This window comes from Bos indicus x Bos taurus, chromosome 5, assembly GCF_003369695.1.
Source record: "Bos indicus x Bos taurus breed Angus x Brahman F1 hybrid chromosome 5, Bos_hybrid_MaternalHap_v2.0, whole genome shotgun sequence".
NCBI lineage: Eukaryota > Metazoa > Chordata > Mammalia > Artiodactyla > Bovidae > Bos > Bos indicus x Bos taurus.
The window spans coordinates 81,993,633-82,014,128 of record NC_040080.1 but is presented as its reverse complement, the minus strand read 5'-3'; the positions used below and the strand labels follow the sequence as shown (position 1 = coordinate 82,014,128).

The 20,496-nt window shown below is 37.1% G+C and overlaps 1 protein-coding gene and 1 pseudogene across 10 annotated transcripts in view; both read right to left on the bottom strand.

Moving 5' to 3' along the window:
- The window catches only part of PPHLN1 (periphilin 1), a 175,103-nt gene that overhangs the window by 60,301 nt on the left and 94,306 nt on the right, over nucleotides 1-20,496 (bottom strand). For all 10 annotated transcript variants that reach the window (XM_027542616.1, XM_027542606.1, XM_027542609.1 and 7 more), the window contains one exon: nucleotides 13,830-13,949. In XM_027542616.1, coding sequence (XP_027398417.1) covers nucleotides 13,830-13,949 — 120 coding nt within the window. The remainder of the gene's footprint in view (nucleotides 1-13,829; nucleotides 13,950-20,496) is intronic.
- Nucleotides 16,975-18,362, bottom strand: LOC113893013 (annotated as a pseudogene).

The window sequence follows — 20,496 nt, the reverse complement described above, 5'->3', positions numbered from 1 at the left end:
ACATATACAGCATTTTAGATGACTACATATAAGCACTAACCAGCAGATTATCTCAAAAAAAAACCACTAAATTTGATCTGTTATAAGAAAAGAAACACTTTTAATTTTGTTATGCATAATGAACATACGAGAGCTTTCCAGGTGGTGCAGAGGTAAAAAAATCCGCCTGCCAATGCTAAAGATGCAAGAGATGTGGGTTCAATCCCTGGCTCAGGAAGATTCCCTGGAGTAGGAAATGATAACCCATTCCATTACTCTTGCTGGGAAAATTCCATGGACAAGGAGCCTGGCAGCCTACAGGCCATGGGGTCACAAAGAGTTGGACCCGACTGAGCACACATACACATAATGAAGATATGTGAGGAGGATTAAAGAGGAAATTCTGGCTACTTTTTAAATTTTACATAGGACAAAGATTCTAGGCTTATTCCATTCCAAAATTATATTTCATACTATATTAAGACAGAGCTAGAAGGTTTTGTTCTCTATTTCTTAAGCAACTTATTTAAGAAACACAGAAGAACAAAGTTCAACTGGAAGAGAGAAGTATGAACAAACATAAACAAATAACAGACACATGGAAAAGGGCTTTACTTCCAGAAGTTAAAAACACCATTCTTCCTATAGCCTATGAATTACTGAAATAACTGAAAACAACTCCAACCAGCAGTAATAATTACTTCAACAATACTGCAACAGTTCATTAACAAGTAAATAATCCCACAAAAAGCCCAAGGTCAATTATTTTATTGTCTAAAAATACTTTTGTTGAAAAGAGAAAAACTAAATAAATGAAGGAAAACTATTAGGGAATGAATAAAGTAATGAATAGAGAAACTATTCATTAGTTTACTCAAAAATTTATTCTATGATAAATGCCAAGCACAGCTCAATGAACACTGGATATATCAATGAATGGAACAGACAAAAGTTCTTGCCTTCATGGAGGTTGCAGTAAGCAGTAGTTTGGAAAGAGTAAAGTTTGAGTTAATATAATTTAGTTGGGTGGGAGGTGAGGGAGAAAAGAAACTTGTACTTATTACAATTTATGGCTGTTGTAACTGAAGTAGCAACAAACAGCAGTAGGTTTAAAAAGTCACAAGATATATACTAATTAGTGGTATTTTTCATCAGTAAGAGCAGTCACATTTCAATGCCTAGTGTGTTGTACACTGCCACAACCTTTTTAGAGATTAATTTGGCAGTATTTATCAGAATGTTCCACATATCCTTTGCACTCAGCACTTCACCTTTAAGAACTTAATTTACAGATACAACATGTGCAATAAATACTGCAATATGGCTGCCATCAATAGCAAGTGGTTGAAAACAATCTAAATGTTCATCAAATAAATTATGCACTGTCTAGAACCAAGGAATACTAAGAAATCATTAAAAAAAAAAAAAAAAAACCACCAGTCTACATATACTACCTAATGTATCCAAACTTTCCTCCTGGCAAGGCCTAAAGGTCATTCCCCATAAATACACAGCCAATTGTGTCAAAAACAAAAGGGAAGAAAGAAATATGGGTGTTAATGCATTTATGCATTTATATGAACAAACTATTTCCATAAGGATATTATCTCTGGGGAAAAAAATGATAAAAGAGACAGTCTCAATAGGAATAACTCAGAAGAAACTGTACCTATTCCAATGCCATTTGAATTTCTGACACATGTATGCATAATCTACTTTTTTAAAAAACCTGGTTTTTACAAGTCTGAGTTACATATCTTAAGGGATTTAAATTTGAAGTATATGAATCATTTAAGGGGAGAGGATTCTGAGAAGATAGCAGAGTAGAAAGCACTAGCAATCTGTCTCCCAACCTACACAAAAACTATATTGGCATTATTTGTCTGATTTAAGTACTATGAAACTCTGGACTCTGCTGAAGCCTTGTCCCATGCAGAGGAAGATAAACTGAGATTACATTCAGCTCTCAGCACAGTAGCAGCTGGCCATGTCCCACTCTGAGCCACTTGGCAGTGAGCTGTGTACATGTTCCTAGAGCAGCTTAACACATAGCCTATGGGAGTCAGGTTGGGCAAAAAGCACCCCATCCTCCAAAGAACGAGGAACTAACTGTCCTCCAATCACTGATTCCTGCTTCTGATCAAGAGGTGCAAAGAGGTGAACAGCCATTGTTACTGTACCTCCCCCACTGTTGCAAGCCCCACTTACTTTGGCTGAAGTGCCTTCCAGGGTGTATAAAGGCCAAGCACCCTACCACCCACCTCCCTCCATTTTTCATGTTTCTTCTTTTGGGAGCCAGACATTAAAGATAAGTTTGTTCATTTAAAAATAAGTGTATACAAGGGTGAAGACAGAAAGTAACTGGGTTATACCAAGGGAAAAGCTCAGAAAGAACTGAGAAGCCTTTAAAAGTTTTCATCTCAGGCTGATCCTCAGTACAGCAACAGTGGCCAACAATAAAAAATGGTAACAAATAACAACTGAAAAAAAACCCAGCAAGCCCTAGAAAAGAGGGAGAATATGACTTGTCAGAGTTACCTGAATCAAACACCCAAAGCGCACCAAAAAAAATTATACAAAGAATCAGAAAAGTATGGTTTATTCAAAGAATTAATCATCAGAAACTACTCAAGAAAAAGACCTAATGGAAGATCTACTGGACAAAAACTTTTTTCAGAGCTAAGAAGATCAATAATTACAACAAAAATGCACTAGAGCGATTCAAAGGAAGAAAGAATCAGTGAACTTGAAAATTAGGACAACAGAAATTATCATCTGAATGACAGGGAGAAAAAACATTGAAGAAAACTGAACAGAGCCTAAGGGATTTGTGGGGCACCATTAAGTGGATCAATATATTAGATTGGTACAAAACTAACTGCATTTTCAGACCATGAATTTTAAATAATTATAACTAGACTCAAATACATCTTTATTAATCAAAATAGGAACCACTACAATCAACACATTTTTTCCAACAAGAAATAAGTTTGTTTCCTGTAGCATAAAAAACTAAGCTTTAGGATTTGATGAACTCTTGGAAAGTATTTTCTTTTTTTTGTTTGTTTTGTTTTATTTTTATTTTTTATTTATTTTTTAAATTAATTAATTTATTTTACTTTACAATATTGTGGAAAGTATTTTCTGCCTGCTGCTAGTAGTAGAGGCATTTTCTCTGCCAAAAGTTGTCGAGATGGTTGAAGGAATGGTAGTCAGTTGGCAAGAGATAGGTAAATATGGCAGATGAGGCAAAACTTTGTAGCCCAATTTGTTCAACTTTTGAAGCATTGGGAGTGCAATGTGCGGTCAGGTGTTGTCATAGAGGAGAATGGGGCCCATTCTGGTGACCGATGCTGGTGGCAGGCATTGCAGTTTTGGGTGCATCTCACTGATTTGCCAAGCATACTTCTCAGATGCAATGGTTTCACCAGAATTTAGAAACCTGTGGTGGATCAGACAAGCAGCAGACCATCAAACAGTGACCATGACCTTTTTTGGGTGCAAGCTTGCCTTTGGGAAGTGCTTTGGAGCTTCTTTTCGGTCCAGCCACTAAGCTGGTCATTGCTGGTTGTTGTACAAAATCCACTTTTCATCACAAGTCACAATCCGATTGAGAAATGGTTCGTTGTTGTTGTGTAGAGTAAGAGAAGACAACATCTTGAAATGACAATTTTTTTGGTTTGTGGTCAGCTCATGAGACACCCACTTACTGAGCTTTTTTCACCTTTCCAATTTGCTTCAAATACCAAATGACAGTAGAATGGTCAACACTGAGTTCTTTGGCGACTTCTCGTGTAGTTATAAGAGTATCAGCTTTGATGAATGCCCTCAGTTGGTCACTGTCAACTTCTGGTGGCTGGCCATTATGTTCATCTTCAAGGCTCTTGTCTCCTTTGCAGAATTTTTTTTTTTTTAATTTTAATTGGAGGCTAATTTCTTTACAATATTGTGGTGGTTTTTGCCATACATTCACATGAATCAGCCATGGGTATACATGTGTTCCCCATCCCATCCCTCAAGGTCATCCCAGTGCACCAGCCCTGAGCACCCTGTCTCATTCTTTGCAGAATTTCTTCAATCAACACTGCACTGTATCTTTGTTAGCAATTCCTGGGCCACAAGCATTGCTGATGTTACAAATTGTCTCTGCTGCTTTATGACCCATTTTAAACTCAAATAAGAAAATCGCTCAAAATTGCTTTTTGTCTAACATCATTTCCCTAATCTAAAATAAATACAAAATAAACAGCAAGTAATATGTCTTTAGCAAAAAATATAAAGTGATAAATGTGTATTAAAATGATGTATAAGATAACCACATTTATTTAAGAAGGTATTCCAATACCAAATAGCAAAGTTCAACAATGCAAAACAGCAATTACTTTTGCAACAATCTAATACACTTAAATACATACAATCTTCTGGGAGTCCAAGAGAGGAGACAGAGAGAAAGACACAGAGAAAATATTTGAATAAATAATGACTGAAAACTTCCAAATCTGATCAAAGACATGAATTCAAACATCTAAGAAGCTCAAAGAACCCAAGTAAGATGAACTCAAAAAAGCTCAAAGGACATATTACAATCAAACTTTCAGGACAAAGACAAAGGGAAAATCTTAAAAGCAACGAGAAACAAAATCATTAATACAAGAAGTCATCACTAAAATTAAGTAGCTTTCTCATCAGAAACTTTGGAGGCCAGAAGACAATGGACTGACATGTCCAAAGTGTTAAAAGAAAAAACTGCCAACAATGATTACTATATCCAGTAAAACTGTCCTTCGAAAGTGATGGCGAAATTAAGACATCCAGGTAAATAAAAGCTGAGAGAGATCATGACACTAGATCTGTCATGCAAGAAATGCTCGAGGGAGTCTTAAAAGGTGAAAGGAAAGGACACTAGATAGTATCTTGAAGCTGTGTGGAAGAATAAAGAGCTCACTATACTGAAATGCATGGTCAATTATAATGGCTAATATAAACTGTACTTTTTATTTGCAACATGATTTAGGAGCCTATGACATTTAAAGAAAAAAAATTATAGGTGTAAAAGTTGGTATCACTGCAATGTTGGTTTATAACTCCAAATCTTGAGAGTCCCTCGGACAGCAAGGAGATCAAACCAGTCAACCCTAAAAGAATAAATCCTGAATATTCCTTGGAATATTCACTGATGCTGAAGCTCAAACTCCAATATTTTGGCCACCTGATGTGAAGAGTTGACTCACTGGAAAAGACCCTGAAGCTGGGAAAGACTGAGGGCAGAAGGAGAAGGGTGCAACAGAGGATGAGATGGTTGGATGGCATCATCGACTCAATGGACGTGAGTTTGAGCAGACTCCAGAAATAGTGAAGGATAGGGAAGCCTGGCATGCTGCAGTTCACAGAGTCACAATCAGATATGACTGAGCGACTGAACAATGACAACAACAAGGAGCTCCTTGTTCCAAGGAGCGTCTTTTAATTTCTTGTCTGCAGTCATCATCTGCAGTGATTTTGGAGCCCAAGAAAATAAACTCTCTCACTGTTTACACTGCTTCCCCAACTATTTGCCACGAAGTGATGGGACTGGATGCCATTATCTTTCTCTCTGAATGTTAAGTTTTAAGCCAGCTTTTTCACTCTCATCTTTTACTGTCATCAATAGGTTCTTTAGTTCTTCTTCACTTTCTGCCATGCAGGTGGTGTCATCTGCATATCTGAGGTTATTGATATTTCTCCCGGCAATCTTGATTCCAGCTTGTGCTTCATCCAGCCTTGTATTTCACATGATATACTCTACATATAAGTTAAATAAGCAGGGTGGCAATATACAGCCTTGACGTACTCCTTTCCCTGTTTGGAACCAGTCTGTTGTTCCATGTCGACTTCTAACTGTTGCTTCTTGACCTGCATACAGATTTCTCAGGAGACAGGTAAGGTGGTCTGGTATTCCCATCTCTTTAAGAATTTTCCACAGTTTGTGCTGATCCACACGTGTAGTCAATAAAGCAAAAGCATATGTTTTTCTGTAACTCTCCTGCATTTTTGATGATCCAGCAGATGTTGGCAATTTGATCTCTGGTTCCTCTGCCTTTTCTAAATCCAGCTTGAACATTTGGAAGTTCACGGTTCACATACTATTGAAGCCTGGATTGGAGAATTTTGAACATTACATTGAGATGAGTGAAATGAGTGAAATTGTGTGGTAGTTCAATGCCAAATTGAACATTCTTTAGCATTGCCTTTCTTTGGGACTGGAATGAAAACTGACCTTTTCCAGTCCTGTGGCCACTGCTGAGTTTTCTAAATTTGCTGGCATATTGAGTTCAGCACTTTCACAGCATGATCTTTTAGGATTTGAAATAGCTCAACTGTAATTTCATCACCTCCACTAGCTTTGTTCGTAGTAATGCTTTCTAAGGCCAACTTGACTTTGCATTCCAGGATGTCTGGCTCCAGGTGAGTATTATACCATTGTGATTATCTGGGTCATGAAGATCTTTTTTGTGTAGTTTTTCTGTGTATTCTTGTCACCTCTTCTTAATATCTTCTGCTTCTGTTAGGTCCATACCATTTCTGTCCTTTATTGTGCCCATCTTTGCATGAAATGTTTCCTTGGTATCACTAATTTTCCTGAAGAGATCTCTAGTCTTTCCCATTCTATTGTTTTCCTCTATTTCTTTGCCTTGGTCACAGAGGAAGGCTTTCTTATCTCTCTGTGCTATTCTTTGGAACTCTGCATTCAAATGGTTGTATCTTTTCTTTTCTCCTTGCCTTTAGCTTCTCTTCTTTTCTCAGCTATTTGTAAGACCTCCTCAGACAACCATTTCACTTTTTTGCATTATAAAACTATGAGCCATGCCATGTAGGACCACCCAAGAGAGACGGGTCATGATAGAGAGTTCTGACAAAATGCGGTCCACTGGAGAAGGGAATGGCAAACCACTTCAATATTCTTACCTTGAGAACCCCATGAACAGTATGAAAAGGCAAAAAGATAGGACACTGAAAGATGAACTCCCCAGGTCAGCAGGTGTCCAATATGCTACTGGAGAAGAGTGGAGAAATAACACCAGAAAGAATGAAGGGATGGAACCAAAGCGAAAACAACACCCAGTTGTGGATGTGACTGGTGATGGAAGTAAAGTAAATGCTGTAAAGAACAATATTGCATAGAAACCTGGAAAGTTAGGGCCATGAATCAAGGTAAATTGGAAGTGGTTAAACAGGAGATGGCAAGAGTGAACACCGACATTTTAGGAATCAGTGAACTAAAACGGACTGGAATGGGCAAATTTAACTCAGATTAGCATTATATCTACTATTATGGGCAAGAATCCCCTGGAAGATGGAGTAGGCATCATAGTCAACAAAAGAGTCCAAAATGCAGTATTTGGGTGCAACCTCAAAAATGACAGTGTGATCTCTGTTTGTTTCCAAGCAAACCATGCAATATCACAGTAATCCAAGTCTATGTTCCGACCAATAATGCTGAAGAAGCTGAAGTTGAATGGTTCTATGAAGACCTACGAGAACTAACCTATGAGAAGACCTTTTAGAACTAACACCCAAAAAAGATGTCCTTTTCATTATAGCGGACTGGAAGCAAAAGTATGAAGTCAAGAGATACCTGGAGTTACAGGTAAATTTGGCCTTGGTGTACAGAATGAAGCAGGGCAAAGGATAACAAGAGTTTTGCCAAGAGAATGCACTGGTCATAGCCAACATCCTCTTCCAACAACACAAAGGAAGACTCTACACCTGGATATCACCAGATGGTCAATACCAAAATCAGACTGATTATATTTTTTGCAGATGAAGGTGGAGAAGCTCTATACAGTCAGCAAAAACAAGACCAGGAGCTGACTGCTGCTCAGATCATGAACTCCTTATTGGAAAATTCAGACTTAAATTGAAGAAAGTAGGGAAAACCACTAGACCATTCAAATATGACCTAAATCAAATTCCTTTAGACTATACAGTGGAAGTGACAAAATAGATTCAATAAATTAGATCTGATAGAGTGCCTGAAGAACTATAGATGGAGGTTTGTGACATTGTACGGAAGAGTAAATATTAAGTGTTCTCAAAACAAGGAAAAATCTTTTTTTCTTTTTTGTGGTGTTTATGAGACAATAGATATTAATTGAACTTACTGTAGTAATCATTTCACAATATATGTAAGTCATTATGCTATATGTCTTAAACGTCCAGAGTGCTATCAGTAAAACTGGGGGAAAAAAGTGCTTATTAGTAATTATATTTAGTTTAGTCCATTAGATATATATTTTTCAAGGTACTAGAGGGAAAACAAGACATGAGGTATATTCTACCTATCTATCTAGATAACCAGACTGGTAAAAGAAAAAAAAAATTTTTAATAAAGGCAATATAAGTTCATCGGTGAAATAGTGGCAAAAAAGTTTACAATAGTAAGGGAAGAATGGGGTTCCAAGGTGACACAGTGGTACAAAAAACCCGCCTGCCAAAGCTTGAGACAGAAGAAATGCTACAGTCCACAGGGTTACAAAGAGTCAGACACAACTCAGCACAGACAGCAGGGAAGAAAATCGGAATCAAGAAAGATATTGCGTCTTATTATCTCAAGCACTACTGATTCCACTGACCAGATCTGAATTTGAAAGACAGCCATGGAAGTTGGGCATACTTTAGGGACAGGGTAAGTGGAAAGTAACACCTGACATGTGGAAACAACACAATTCACACTTTCATATTTAAGTAAGAAACATGTTAAAATTTTCTTCTGCGGCAAGAAGCAACTTGTTCTACTGTGACATTCTAATAACCTTTGAATAATTTGATTTTCATTTTGATAACCAAAAGGAAACTCTCATGGCCACATGCTTATGGACAGTAAATTATATCTCTACCAAATTTGACTGAAAGCTCTTTGAAAGCCAGGATGGTGCCTCTAATGCAGTGTTTGACACAAACAGATGCAGAATGACTAGTGAATTTAAATAAACTATGAGAAAGCCAGTATAGTATTATTTTGTATATTTTGTATATATAGTTTGTATATATAATAGTATATCTGAACATACATGCCTTAAAACATAATCCTAAAATGTGCACTCTGAATAAATTTGAAGTCAAAATTTTGATAAATTATGCAAACTTTATCATTTATTTTTTTCTCACAGATAACCGATGAGCACATTAACATACTAAAATCTCTTAAAAGTACTAAAATGCCAAAACCAACCTACTTCTTTTAAATCTAGCATTTTCTCAATGTAGTGGGGCTAACGGGCTTCCCTGGTGGCTCAGTGGTAAAGGATCCGCTTGCCAATTTAGGAGACACAGGTTCAATCCCTGGGCCCAGAAGATCCCCTGGAAAAGGAAAACAGCAACCCACTCTAGTATTCTTGCCTGAAAAATACCATGGACAAGGAGCCTGGTGGGCCAAAGTCCATGAGATGGCAAAAGAATCAGATACGACTTAGCAACTAAACAATGACAACATTGGCACCAACAGAATCTTTTTTCTTCTTCCTCAGGTCACTAAGACTGTTCAGAACTATCATTCTATCAAATGCTTTCAGAAATTCCCTATTAGAGTCCAAAAGGTAAAAGTAAAAACCTGAACAGAATAGTGAACACTAATATTCCTGATATTTGAGCACAGCACTGAATTTATCTTCAACTTCACCAACTACCTATATATAAACTACATGGTCTCCCAACCAACTTGTTTAAAACTATATTGATGACAGCAAGAGAAGACAAACTGGAAACCTAAATATTTAATCTCCTCTCTTGACAGTTAATAGACTGTCACTAAACACATGAACAGAGAGGACCATGCAAAACTCTTCCCTGGCATCAAGGTCTTTCCACCTCAAATCAGATAGGAGTTTATAGAACCAAGGCTAACATTCTTAAAAAGTCTATATCTCAAAAAAAAAAAAAAAAAGAATCACTGAAATGAGCAACTATTTAACAACTGCCTAAAAACAAATGTGACTATCCTTGCCCAAAAGACAGAGTATCCTACGAATTTCCCATATGCCTTTTCTCCAGTATGGAAAAGTATCAACAAAACTTGAAGAACTTTTCAGACAATGCTACAAGACTGATGCTGTACAACACTAATGACATATGCCAACTACAAACATACGATAGTAATTTCAACAGTACTCTTACCTTGCCTTTGCTCCAACAGAAAATCACCTCTGACCTATGGCTCCACACACAGATTTTAGGATTCCTGACTTCTCATTAATTCAAAAGTCTAGCAAATTCTGGGCACATTATAGAGAAAAAACAAGAGTACTAGAAAAACATCTTTCAAGACCCAATGTCACTGACTATTCAGAGTCGAGATCCAGTCAAGAAATGAAAAAAGACTATAAACAAAATAATCAAAAACTGGAAAAGATGGATAGTAAGATTTTTTAAAATTTCAGTTCAGTTCAGTTGCTCAGTCGTGTTCAACTCTTTGCGACCCCATGGACTGCAGCACGCCAGGCTTCTCCTGGAGCTTGCTCAAACTCATGTCCACTGAGTCGGTGATGCCATTCAACCATCTCATCCTCTGTCGTCCCCTTCTCCTCCTGCCTTCAATCTTTCCTAGCATCAAGGTCTTTTCCAATGAGTCAGTTCTTCCTATCAAGTGGCCAAAGTATTGGAGCTTCAGCTTCAGCATCAGTCCTTCCAATGAATATTCAGGACTGATCTTTAGGGTTCACTGGTTTGATCTCCTTGCTGTCCAAGGGACTCTCAAGAGTCCAACACCACAGTTCAAAAGTATCAATTCGTTGTGCAGCCTTGTTTATGGTCCAACTCTCACAGCACACATGACTACTGGAAAAACCACAGCTTTGACTGTATGGATTTTTGTCAGTAAAGTAATGTCTCTGCTTTTTAATATGCTGTCTAGGTTTGTCAAAGTTTTTCTTCCAAGGAGCAAATGTCTTTTAATTTCATGGCTGCAGTCACCATCTGCAGTGATTTTGGACCCCACAAGAGACCCAGCGAGACCTGCCTTTGTGTGTTTGGGTGTCTCCTGCAGAGGCACGGGTCATCTGTGGCCTGCTGTGGGGACAGGGGCTCTGGCTACAGCAGATCTGGGAGGTGCGGCATGTGAACCCCACCAAAGAGCCACCAAGCAGACAACCCACAAACTGGAGAACAATTCTGCCAAAGAAGTTCTCACACTGTTGTGAAAGCTCTAGGGCCCACAACAGATTTCCCAAACTGGGGATCCAGCAAAGGGACTGAGAACCCCCAGGGAATTTGACTTTGAAGGCCAGTGGAATTTGATTTTTTAAATTAAGAGATATCAAAATGACAAGGAGGGAGAATGAATATATCTTAATAATAGCTTTGCTAACTGAAGATATGTGGGCTTTCCTGGTGACTCAGTGGTAAAGAATCTGCTTGCCAATGCAGGAGACGTGGGTTTGATCCCAATGAGAAGATCCCATAAAGAAGGAAATGGCCATACACTCTAGTATTTTCACCTGGAAAATGTCACACACTGAGGAGCCTTGTGTGCTATAGTCCATGGGATCACAGAAGAGTCATATATGACTTAGTGACTAAACAACAACAACAGTTGAAGATACAATATTTAGAAAACAAATAACTAAGTATTTTTTGGAAGTTTTGGTTTAATTACTCTGAGAAAAATTATCAGACATCCAAATCAGCAACTTTAAAGTACATATTTCTATTATTAATATAAAAACGATTACTCTAAATTAAGGAAAATAGTAAATGACCCTATTAAATGTAACACTCTTCATACTTTGAAATAGTGCTAGACAGCTCATGTAGCTCAATTCCAGAAAAATAAACAACCCAATAAAAAAATGGGCCAAAGAACTAAACAGACATTTCTCCAAAGAAGACATACAGATGGCTAACAAACACATGAAAAGATGCTCAACATTACTCATTATCAGAGAAACGCAAATCAAAACCACAATGAGGTACCATCTCACGCTGGTCAGAATGGCTGCTATCAAAAAGTCTACAAACAAAAATGCTGGAGAGGGTGCAGAGAAAAGGGAACCCTCTTACACTGTTGGTGTGAATGCAAACTAGTACAGCCACTATGGAGAACAGTGTAGAGAGTCCTTAAAAAACTGGAAATAGAACTGCCATATGACCCAGAAATCCCACTGCTGGACATACACAGCAAGGAAACCAGAATTCAAAGAGACACGTGTACCCTGATGTTCATCGCAGCACTGTTTACAATAGCAAGGACATGGAAGCAACCAAGATGTCCATTGGCAGACGAATGGGTAAGAAAGCTGTGGTACATATACACAATGGAGTATTACTCAGCCATTAAAAAGAATACATTTGAATCAGTTCTAATGAGGTGGATGAAACTGGAGCCTATTAAACAGAGTGAAGTAAGCCAGAAAGAAAAACACCAATACAGTATATTAACACATATATATGGAATTTAGAAAGATGGTAATGATGAATCTGTATGTGAGACAGCAAAAGCGACACAGATGTAAAGAACAGACTTTTGGACTCTGTGGGAGAAGGCAAGGGTGGGATGATTTGAGAGAATAGCAGTGAAACATGTATATTACTATATGTGAAATAGATCAACAGTCCAGGTTCGATGGATAAGACAGGGCACTCAAGGCCATGGCACTGGGACGACCCTGAGGGATGGGACAGGGAGGGAGGTGGGAGGGAGGTTCAGGATGGGGGACACACGTACATCCATGGCTGATTCATGTCAATGTATGGCAAAAACCATTACAATATTGTAAAGTAATCAGTCTCCAATTAAAATAAATAAATAAATTTAAAAAAATAGCACTAGAGACATACCAAAGAGACACAGCTTGATATTTTTGATACTAACTTGAAAATATGCATAAATATCTATTATTATCTCTACAGTAACAAGGAAACTTTGGCCTATGTAAGAAAAACTGATAGCTAAATGACAGTGACACATCAGCATTTTAAAAAAGAAAGGTTCTATTTCTATAAGCACTGATAGGGTTTGTACTGGTTTGTACTTTCTATGATCAGTGTATATTAGTTACTTTGGAAAGGTCTTTCCACAGTGTATTAAGATGCACATAGGTACAGAATTTATACATTGAATTCCAACGTTTCATCTCTTTTTTCAGAGGACCTGTCTTAAAAGGCATTCAAAAATATAAAGTCAGAAATCTCTTCCAAATATAATCTATCACAGTACAGAGATTTTTATATTCTCTGCCATGTCAAAATAATTCCTCTAGTGACAAATCCTGAATCTAGAAGGTTAACTGTGCCCACAAAATATCTGTATTTCTTTTACAGGTTACAAAAAAATTTTTCAGTACATTTCCAATATTTTAATGCAAACATTTTATAAAGCATATTCTGTGGACCCAAAAATGTTCTCATTTTTTGGTACTCAGGATTCATCAAAAATCACAGGTAGACCAAACAATGCATAATTGCATTTCTTGGGATATATATGAAAAAATTTGCATAGAGTATAACATGCAATATAAATATAACCCAGATCCAAGGTTTAATTATATTTTTGTTCTGAATTCACTGTTTTATGACTGGTGGCTTAGCATGTCTAGAAATACTTTTAAAAGCTCATAAAAGCAGCATGTATAAATACTACATTTTCCTAATAATACTCCACATTTACACCATTCTTACACTTTTAAACTACTAGAGACATTCAGACATAGTATAATTACTGAATTCAGAGTAATTCATATTCATATTGTTATTATGTGTGGTAAAATTTAGTAATTCATGAGGACATTTTCCCCAAACATATTTTAAAACACTAGAAGAAACCAAAATTTCATCTATAATTTAAAATCTAGACAAATACAGAAGAAATTATGCCTTACCTCATACTCAGAAATTTCAGGTAAGTTACTTTCATCTGCCTTCTCTAGCTTTTCAGCGGCCCACTTGCTTGCAGCTTCAGCAAGTTCCTTTTCAGTTAGCCTACTGGGTTTGTCTAATACCTAATAAAAACAAAAGAAAGGTTCTGTTACAATTCTCAAGGGTTTTTAAGTTTCAAATACATCAGCAAGTATATCCCACTTAATGCTTAAAATCATATAAGCATTCAAATTTATGTAATGAACATGTATATTCTTTACTTTTTCAAAAATAAACAGAACTTCTTTAAGTTGCCTTTTGTCTGGGACATATAGACTAGACGTGACTTCTAATTTCATTTATATAAAGCTTTAGAAATTCATCTAATGAATGAAACAAAAGACACTGACAATTAACTAATACACTATACAATTTACAGAATATATAGACATTATAGTGAGTCCAACTTTATATGTTTAATTATATTCAATGAAATAAATAATGACAAAATTTCATCAAGTAAATTCCTAATTAATGCAACAGAAAAGTCCAGATATGCTATGGCTGGGTTTGAATAGCAGTTTCATCATTAGGGAGCGTAGATGATTTTATATACATATCTTATGATACTGTGAGCCTTGGTTTTCTCATTTACAAAATAGGGGTTACTAACATTATATTCATGCTCAAATAAAGCAGTTGTGAGAATCAAGAGAGGTAACAGACCTGAAAGCATCTAGTGTAATGCTTGGGAGTTTAATGTCACCTTCATCTCTTCTGTAAAGTTGTATCACTCTTCCTAAACAAACCTCCTCCATATGACAGTGGCAGTAAAAGTCCCCATGTTGGCTAGCAGTGCCAAAAAGACAAACCCTTAAAGGTTTAATAGAGCTTTGGGTAAAGACACACCAACCCAAGCTCTGAGAAAGGAAGTTGGAAGCTGAGTTCAACCATATGGGCAACAATACAACAAATAATGTTCATGGAATGAAGTCTCAATAAAAATTCTAGAGACTGAAGCTCAGGCAAGCTACCAAGTTGGAAATACATTTTGAGTGTGTTGCCGGGGGAGGTAACGGGTCTGGACTCCACAGAGAAAGGACAACTAGAAGCTCCATTTATGGGACATTCCAAATCTTGCCCTGTGTGTATCTTCCTTTTTTTTCTTCTAATCTGTATTCTTTTGCTATAGTAAAACTATAAGTAGAAAAAAAAATTTAAAAACCCAAGTTATCGTATACTACTATTTATAAAGTACATATACGCAAACCAAAAATAAGGTATTTTAATTAAATGGAATTCCATGAAAGTAGCTCAGTCGACTTTATCATCACAAACTTATAAACCAAAAAACTGAATGTCAATATGTTACTGATTTATACACAGTTACCAATAAACGCTAAACTGGAACTTAAAACCAGGTCTTCTAGATATGCAAGGCCCTGACCTCCTTTAATACCTTATTCAATTCACCAAAAAACTGGACTGCCATCTGTAATATTTACTGGAAAATAATCACAATGTGTCTACATCGAGTGTTTCCATGGCCACTGGGTGAGACTAAATATCTTACTCCAAAGCCCTACCCATACATAAAATTTAAAAGATACAAGTAATACCTTTATTATAATATTACTTATTAATAACACTAAAAAGCTTTTTAAACAATTAGATACACATATATTTTTTAAGGTACACCTCTTTTTGGTACCTGTTTTGGAGAGAAAGTTATAGAGCAAAAACAAAACAAAATAAAACATTATAAGCTATCTCTAGTGAAGAAGGAAGCAAAATCTTTCAAATGAATCCTTCTATTCAACCATTATTAAATCTATACACTTGAAAAACTCATTTGAAAGTAACTTAAAACAGCAGAAAATAAACTCTGAAGAATTATTCCTACATGACAGCAACCATAATGTTTAAAAGCAAAAGTCTTCCACCACATCAGAAAATCTAGGTAATAAAGCTAGCATGTAAAAAATTAATAGAAAATAAAATTAGCCTGTAACCCTGGGAAAAGGACACAGGAAGTTGTTCTTTTCCAATTCATAAGGAAAAGAAAAGAAAACATCTAAAATCCATTAGAGTTGGATTTTTTTTTAAATCAACATAATACTTCATTTATTTATTTCATAAGTTTGGCAAACAGCAAAAAATTCATCAACATTGCAAACGTAAAAAAGTCAAATGCTAAACCACTGAAAAATTTTTTTTACATAATTAGTAATAATAAGTACACACATAGGGTTTTACAAAGCTAGCAACATACCAAGGATGCTTGTCTTCTGAATATATACCACAAACACACACACACACAAAAGCAATATAATTTATCTTTATAAAAATTACAGCCAAGCAATAAAAAAGGATGTTCATAATAAAGATCTTAACACATATGTTCACTACATGTATCTTATACATTGAAATGCTATATATACCATGTATAGAGGGCCAAGCAGAGTAAATTTAGGCTCATCAATGAGGCTAAGAATTATTTGAGAATTTAATGCTTATACTTCACATATTCAAAACTTTCTATATAGCAATTCCTAGATCATAACAATGTATTCCACTATACATCTAAGAAGTTGAGTCTTCTTTGTTGGGAGCATACATTTTTGACCAGTACCAAAATTCTGGTAAAATTCACATTGAAGGCATTGTCTAGTGCATGTAATGTTTGGAGGCATTAATGAATGTGGGAGAAATAACTTAGATTTTACACTAAGTTTCAGCTGAGCTTTATCAAATCAAACAGCTCAACTATAAGGCAAGAAAAACTAACCCCTTATGAGAGATTAGTGGGTCTTACCAAATCAAGATAAGAATTTAATCTTAGGGAAAAAACTCCCCACATGAGCAGATCTGAAGCAGCAGGCACTGAAACGAACATCTGGAAATGACCTAATACCTTGATATTCAGTCACTGGTTCAGAAGCAACAATCTGTTGGCTATTTTATCTAATTAACATTTTAGAATCCGCACCAGTCCCAAAAACCTCAAATTAGAATATTTAATCTTCATTAAAACACATCCTTTTGTGCTATATTAATACAACTACAACCAAATCAAACAAAGTTGAATTTCTCAACTTACTGTGTATTTTTGTGTATGCTCGGTAACAACTTGACTTTTTTTTAATTTACTTGGGCTTCTGTTTGGGGGTACTTCAATTGAAGAGAAATTCATTTCACAGGATTACATCTTGCTAAAGCATTCTTTAGCATTGGTCCAAACTTGAATTCCCTTTTTGCACATACTGATCTGCATGACTGCATAGCTTATGAGGGCCTCCTTTAAATCACAGTTCTTTTGTTCTTTGAAGCATTAAATATCAGCCCAAGCATTAAATATCAACCCAAGACAAATTCTCTGCCTTCCAGATTTTTAGACTGAAGTTGTTGTTCTCCTTCACTTATTCGTTCTTCTAGCATCTTTATTCTGGCTTCTCTTTGCTCTGGAGTTTCTTGACCAAAGAGTTTGGTAGTCATTCCTTTCAAAGAAAATGTTCTCACGGTCCCGGTAGCGGGTTCCTCATGTTGCTGCTTCTTGGATGCTAAGTCCTTAGCAGCCATCTCCAAGTCATACCATGTTAAGTCATGTTTTCTGCACACACCTGCAGTACTTCTGTATGAAAAGGATACTCCTTTAACTGATCTGCATAATGTTCTTTATCTTCCAAAATATCATCAACAGAACATGCATGCACATCCATGTGAGGACCAGCACTCTGCAGTCCATCACCCATTTCTTTTACTGTGGCACTTCACTCACTGAAAACTTGCCCATAATTTCCATGCACTTTATATAAACCATGCAGTCAATCTACTACTCTAGCCCTGACTCAAAGAAGATATGAGATGACAGACTGTAGTTCATCACTGCAGTGTTTTAATTCAGTAAATCTCGTCTGGGTTTTTCACTCTGAATGTGGCATTAAAGCATTTTCAACCTGAGTCTGCTTTCAGCTGAAATCCAGTTACATATACAGTCTCCTTCCAGTTACATTCCTCTGTTAAAAACAGAAGAGCCTGTCTCTATAAAGGATGGGATGTGAACCAATTCTCAAGAGGAAGTTTTCTAAATCGATTCCATGTCTGTCCACAAAATTCAGGTCCATTTTGTCAGCAGAGAGCATATGCCAAACAAATTCCACCCTTTTTTCTGGTAGACATGGCACAACGATATGTGAATAGTAAACTAAAAGGTAGTTTCTCAACAACTCAAATTCACTAGGCTGCCTCCATAGTGAGTCCGTTAGAACCCCCTGATGATCACTATGTTCAACCAATCTTGGTTCAGTGAGGTAAGCAGTTTACGTTTCTTGCATGTTCATGGCATTTCTTCCAGCTCACTTTTCTGCTTCAAAAACACGAATCTCTATCTTCCTGAACCAAAACCAAATTTGTGTTACCCTGCCATCCCCAGGGCCCTCATTCCTTCTGCTTCCTCATCCACCACAGACTCTAGCCCAGTGTCGGTTGGAGTGGTCCAAGGGCTCTAGGTGTGCATGTTGCAAAAGTTGCCCAGGGTCAGGAGCTGCTTGCTCCATGGCTACAGTTTGGCACAACAGACACAGTGCGACTATGCTGCCATGCTAGGGATGGATTTCATGGTTAAAGTATATTTTGTCACATACAAAGTCTTATGCTGTAACTTATATTCACATCACATTCAGCTCAGTTCAGTCGCTCAGTCGTGTCTGCCTCTTTGTGGCCCCATGGACTGCAGCACGCCAGGCTTCTCTGTCCATCAACAGCTCCTAGAGCTTGCTCAAACTGATGTCCACTGAGTCAGTGACGCCATCCAACCATCTCATCCTCTGTCGTCCCCTTCTTCTGTTTTCAATCATTCCCAGCATTAGGGTCTTTTCCAGTGAGTCAGCTGTTCCCATTAGGTGGCCAAAGTACTAGAGCTTCAGCTTCAGCATCAGTCCTTCCAATGAATATTCAGGACTGATTTCCTTTAGGATGGACTGGTTGCATCTCCTTGCTGTCCAAGGGACTCTCCAGAGTCTTCTCCAACACCACAGCTCCAAAGCATCTATTCTTCAGCACTCAGCTTTCTTTACGGTCCAATTCTCACATCCATACATGAGTACTAGAAAAACCACAGCTCTGACTAGATGGACCTTTGTCTGCAAGGTAATATCTCTGCTTTTTAATACGCTTTCTAGATTTGTCATAGCTTTTCTTCTAAGAAACAAGTGTCTTTTAATTTCATGGCTGCAGTCACCATCTAGAGTGATTTTGAAGCCCAGGTAAATAAACTCTGTCACTGTTTCCATTGTTTCCCCATCTATTTGCCATGAAGTGATGAGACCAGATGCCATTATCTTCTGTTTTCTGAACACTGAGTTTTAAGCCAGCATTTTGACTCTCCTCTTTAACTTTCATCAAGAGGCTTTTTAGTTCTTATTCATTTTCTGCCATAAAGTTGGTATCATCTGCATATCTGAGGTTACTGATATGCAGCAATCTTTCTCCCAGAAATCTTGATTCCAGCTTGTGCTTCATTCAGCCTGGCATTTCACATGATGTATTTTGCATATAAGTTAAATAAGCAGGGTGACAAGATACCACCTTGACGTACTCCTTTCCCAATTTGGACCCAGTCCATTGTTCCATGTCTGGTTCTAACTGTTGCTTTTTGACCTGCATACAGATTTCTCAGGAGGCAGGTAAGGTGGTCTGGTATTCCCATCTCCTGAAGAACTTCCCACAGTGTGTTGTGATCCACACAGTCAAAGGCTTTAGCGTAGTCAATGAAGCAGACGCAGATGTTTTTCTGGAATTTCTTGCTTTTTCTAGGATCCAACAGATGTTGGCAATTTGATCTTTGGTTCCTCTGCCTTTTCTAAATTCAGCTTGAACATCTGGAAGTTCTCGGTTCAGTTAACATACTGTTGAAGCCTGGCTTGGAGAATTTTGAGCATGACTTCGCTAGCATGTGAGATGTGTGCAATTGTGTGGTAGTTTGAACATTCTTTGGCATTGCCTTTCTTTGGGATTGGAATGAAAACTGACCTTTTCCAGTCCTGTGGCCATTGCTGAGTCTTCCAAATTTGCTGACATATTGGGTGCAGCACTTTAACAGCATCAACTTTTAGGATTTGAAACACCATATTATAGTTAAAGGGAAATAAATATCTCAAATATCATAATATTTAAATTATGGGAAGTATTATTTTTACTCTTCATTCTTTCCTATATAACCAAACACACACACACACACACAAAACAAGCCAGTGTTTCAGATGGGTAAAGAACCCTTGATATGGTTAAAAAAAAAAAAACAACAATCTTTTCTATTCAAAATCCACCATTCTAACATCCTCAGAGTTCTGGGAAAGCTCCAAAGACACAAGTCGCCACAAAAACACATTTTTCTTTTATTTGAGGCAGAGAAGCAGATGCCCTGTGAACACCAGCATAGCCCACCAGATGATATCTATTCTTACAGAAAAGCCAGACATACTAAAGACAGAAACCAAAAAGAAGTGGAGAAAAAAGAGAAGAAAAGTAACAACACTCATGGAAAGAGAAAGAATGTGGGAGGCTGGTGGAGAGAATCTCAGCAACACCACAAATTTAAAATTTTGAGGATCAGAACCATGAATCATCTTTTCAACACGTTTAGGAATGCTGGGAAGGAAGGCCTGTGAAGAATGATGCAGTGAAGACTAG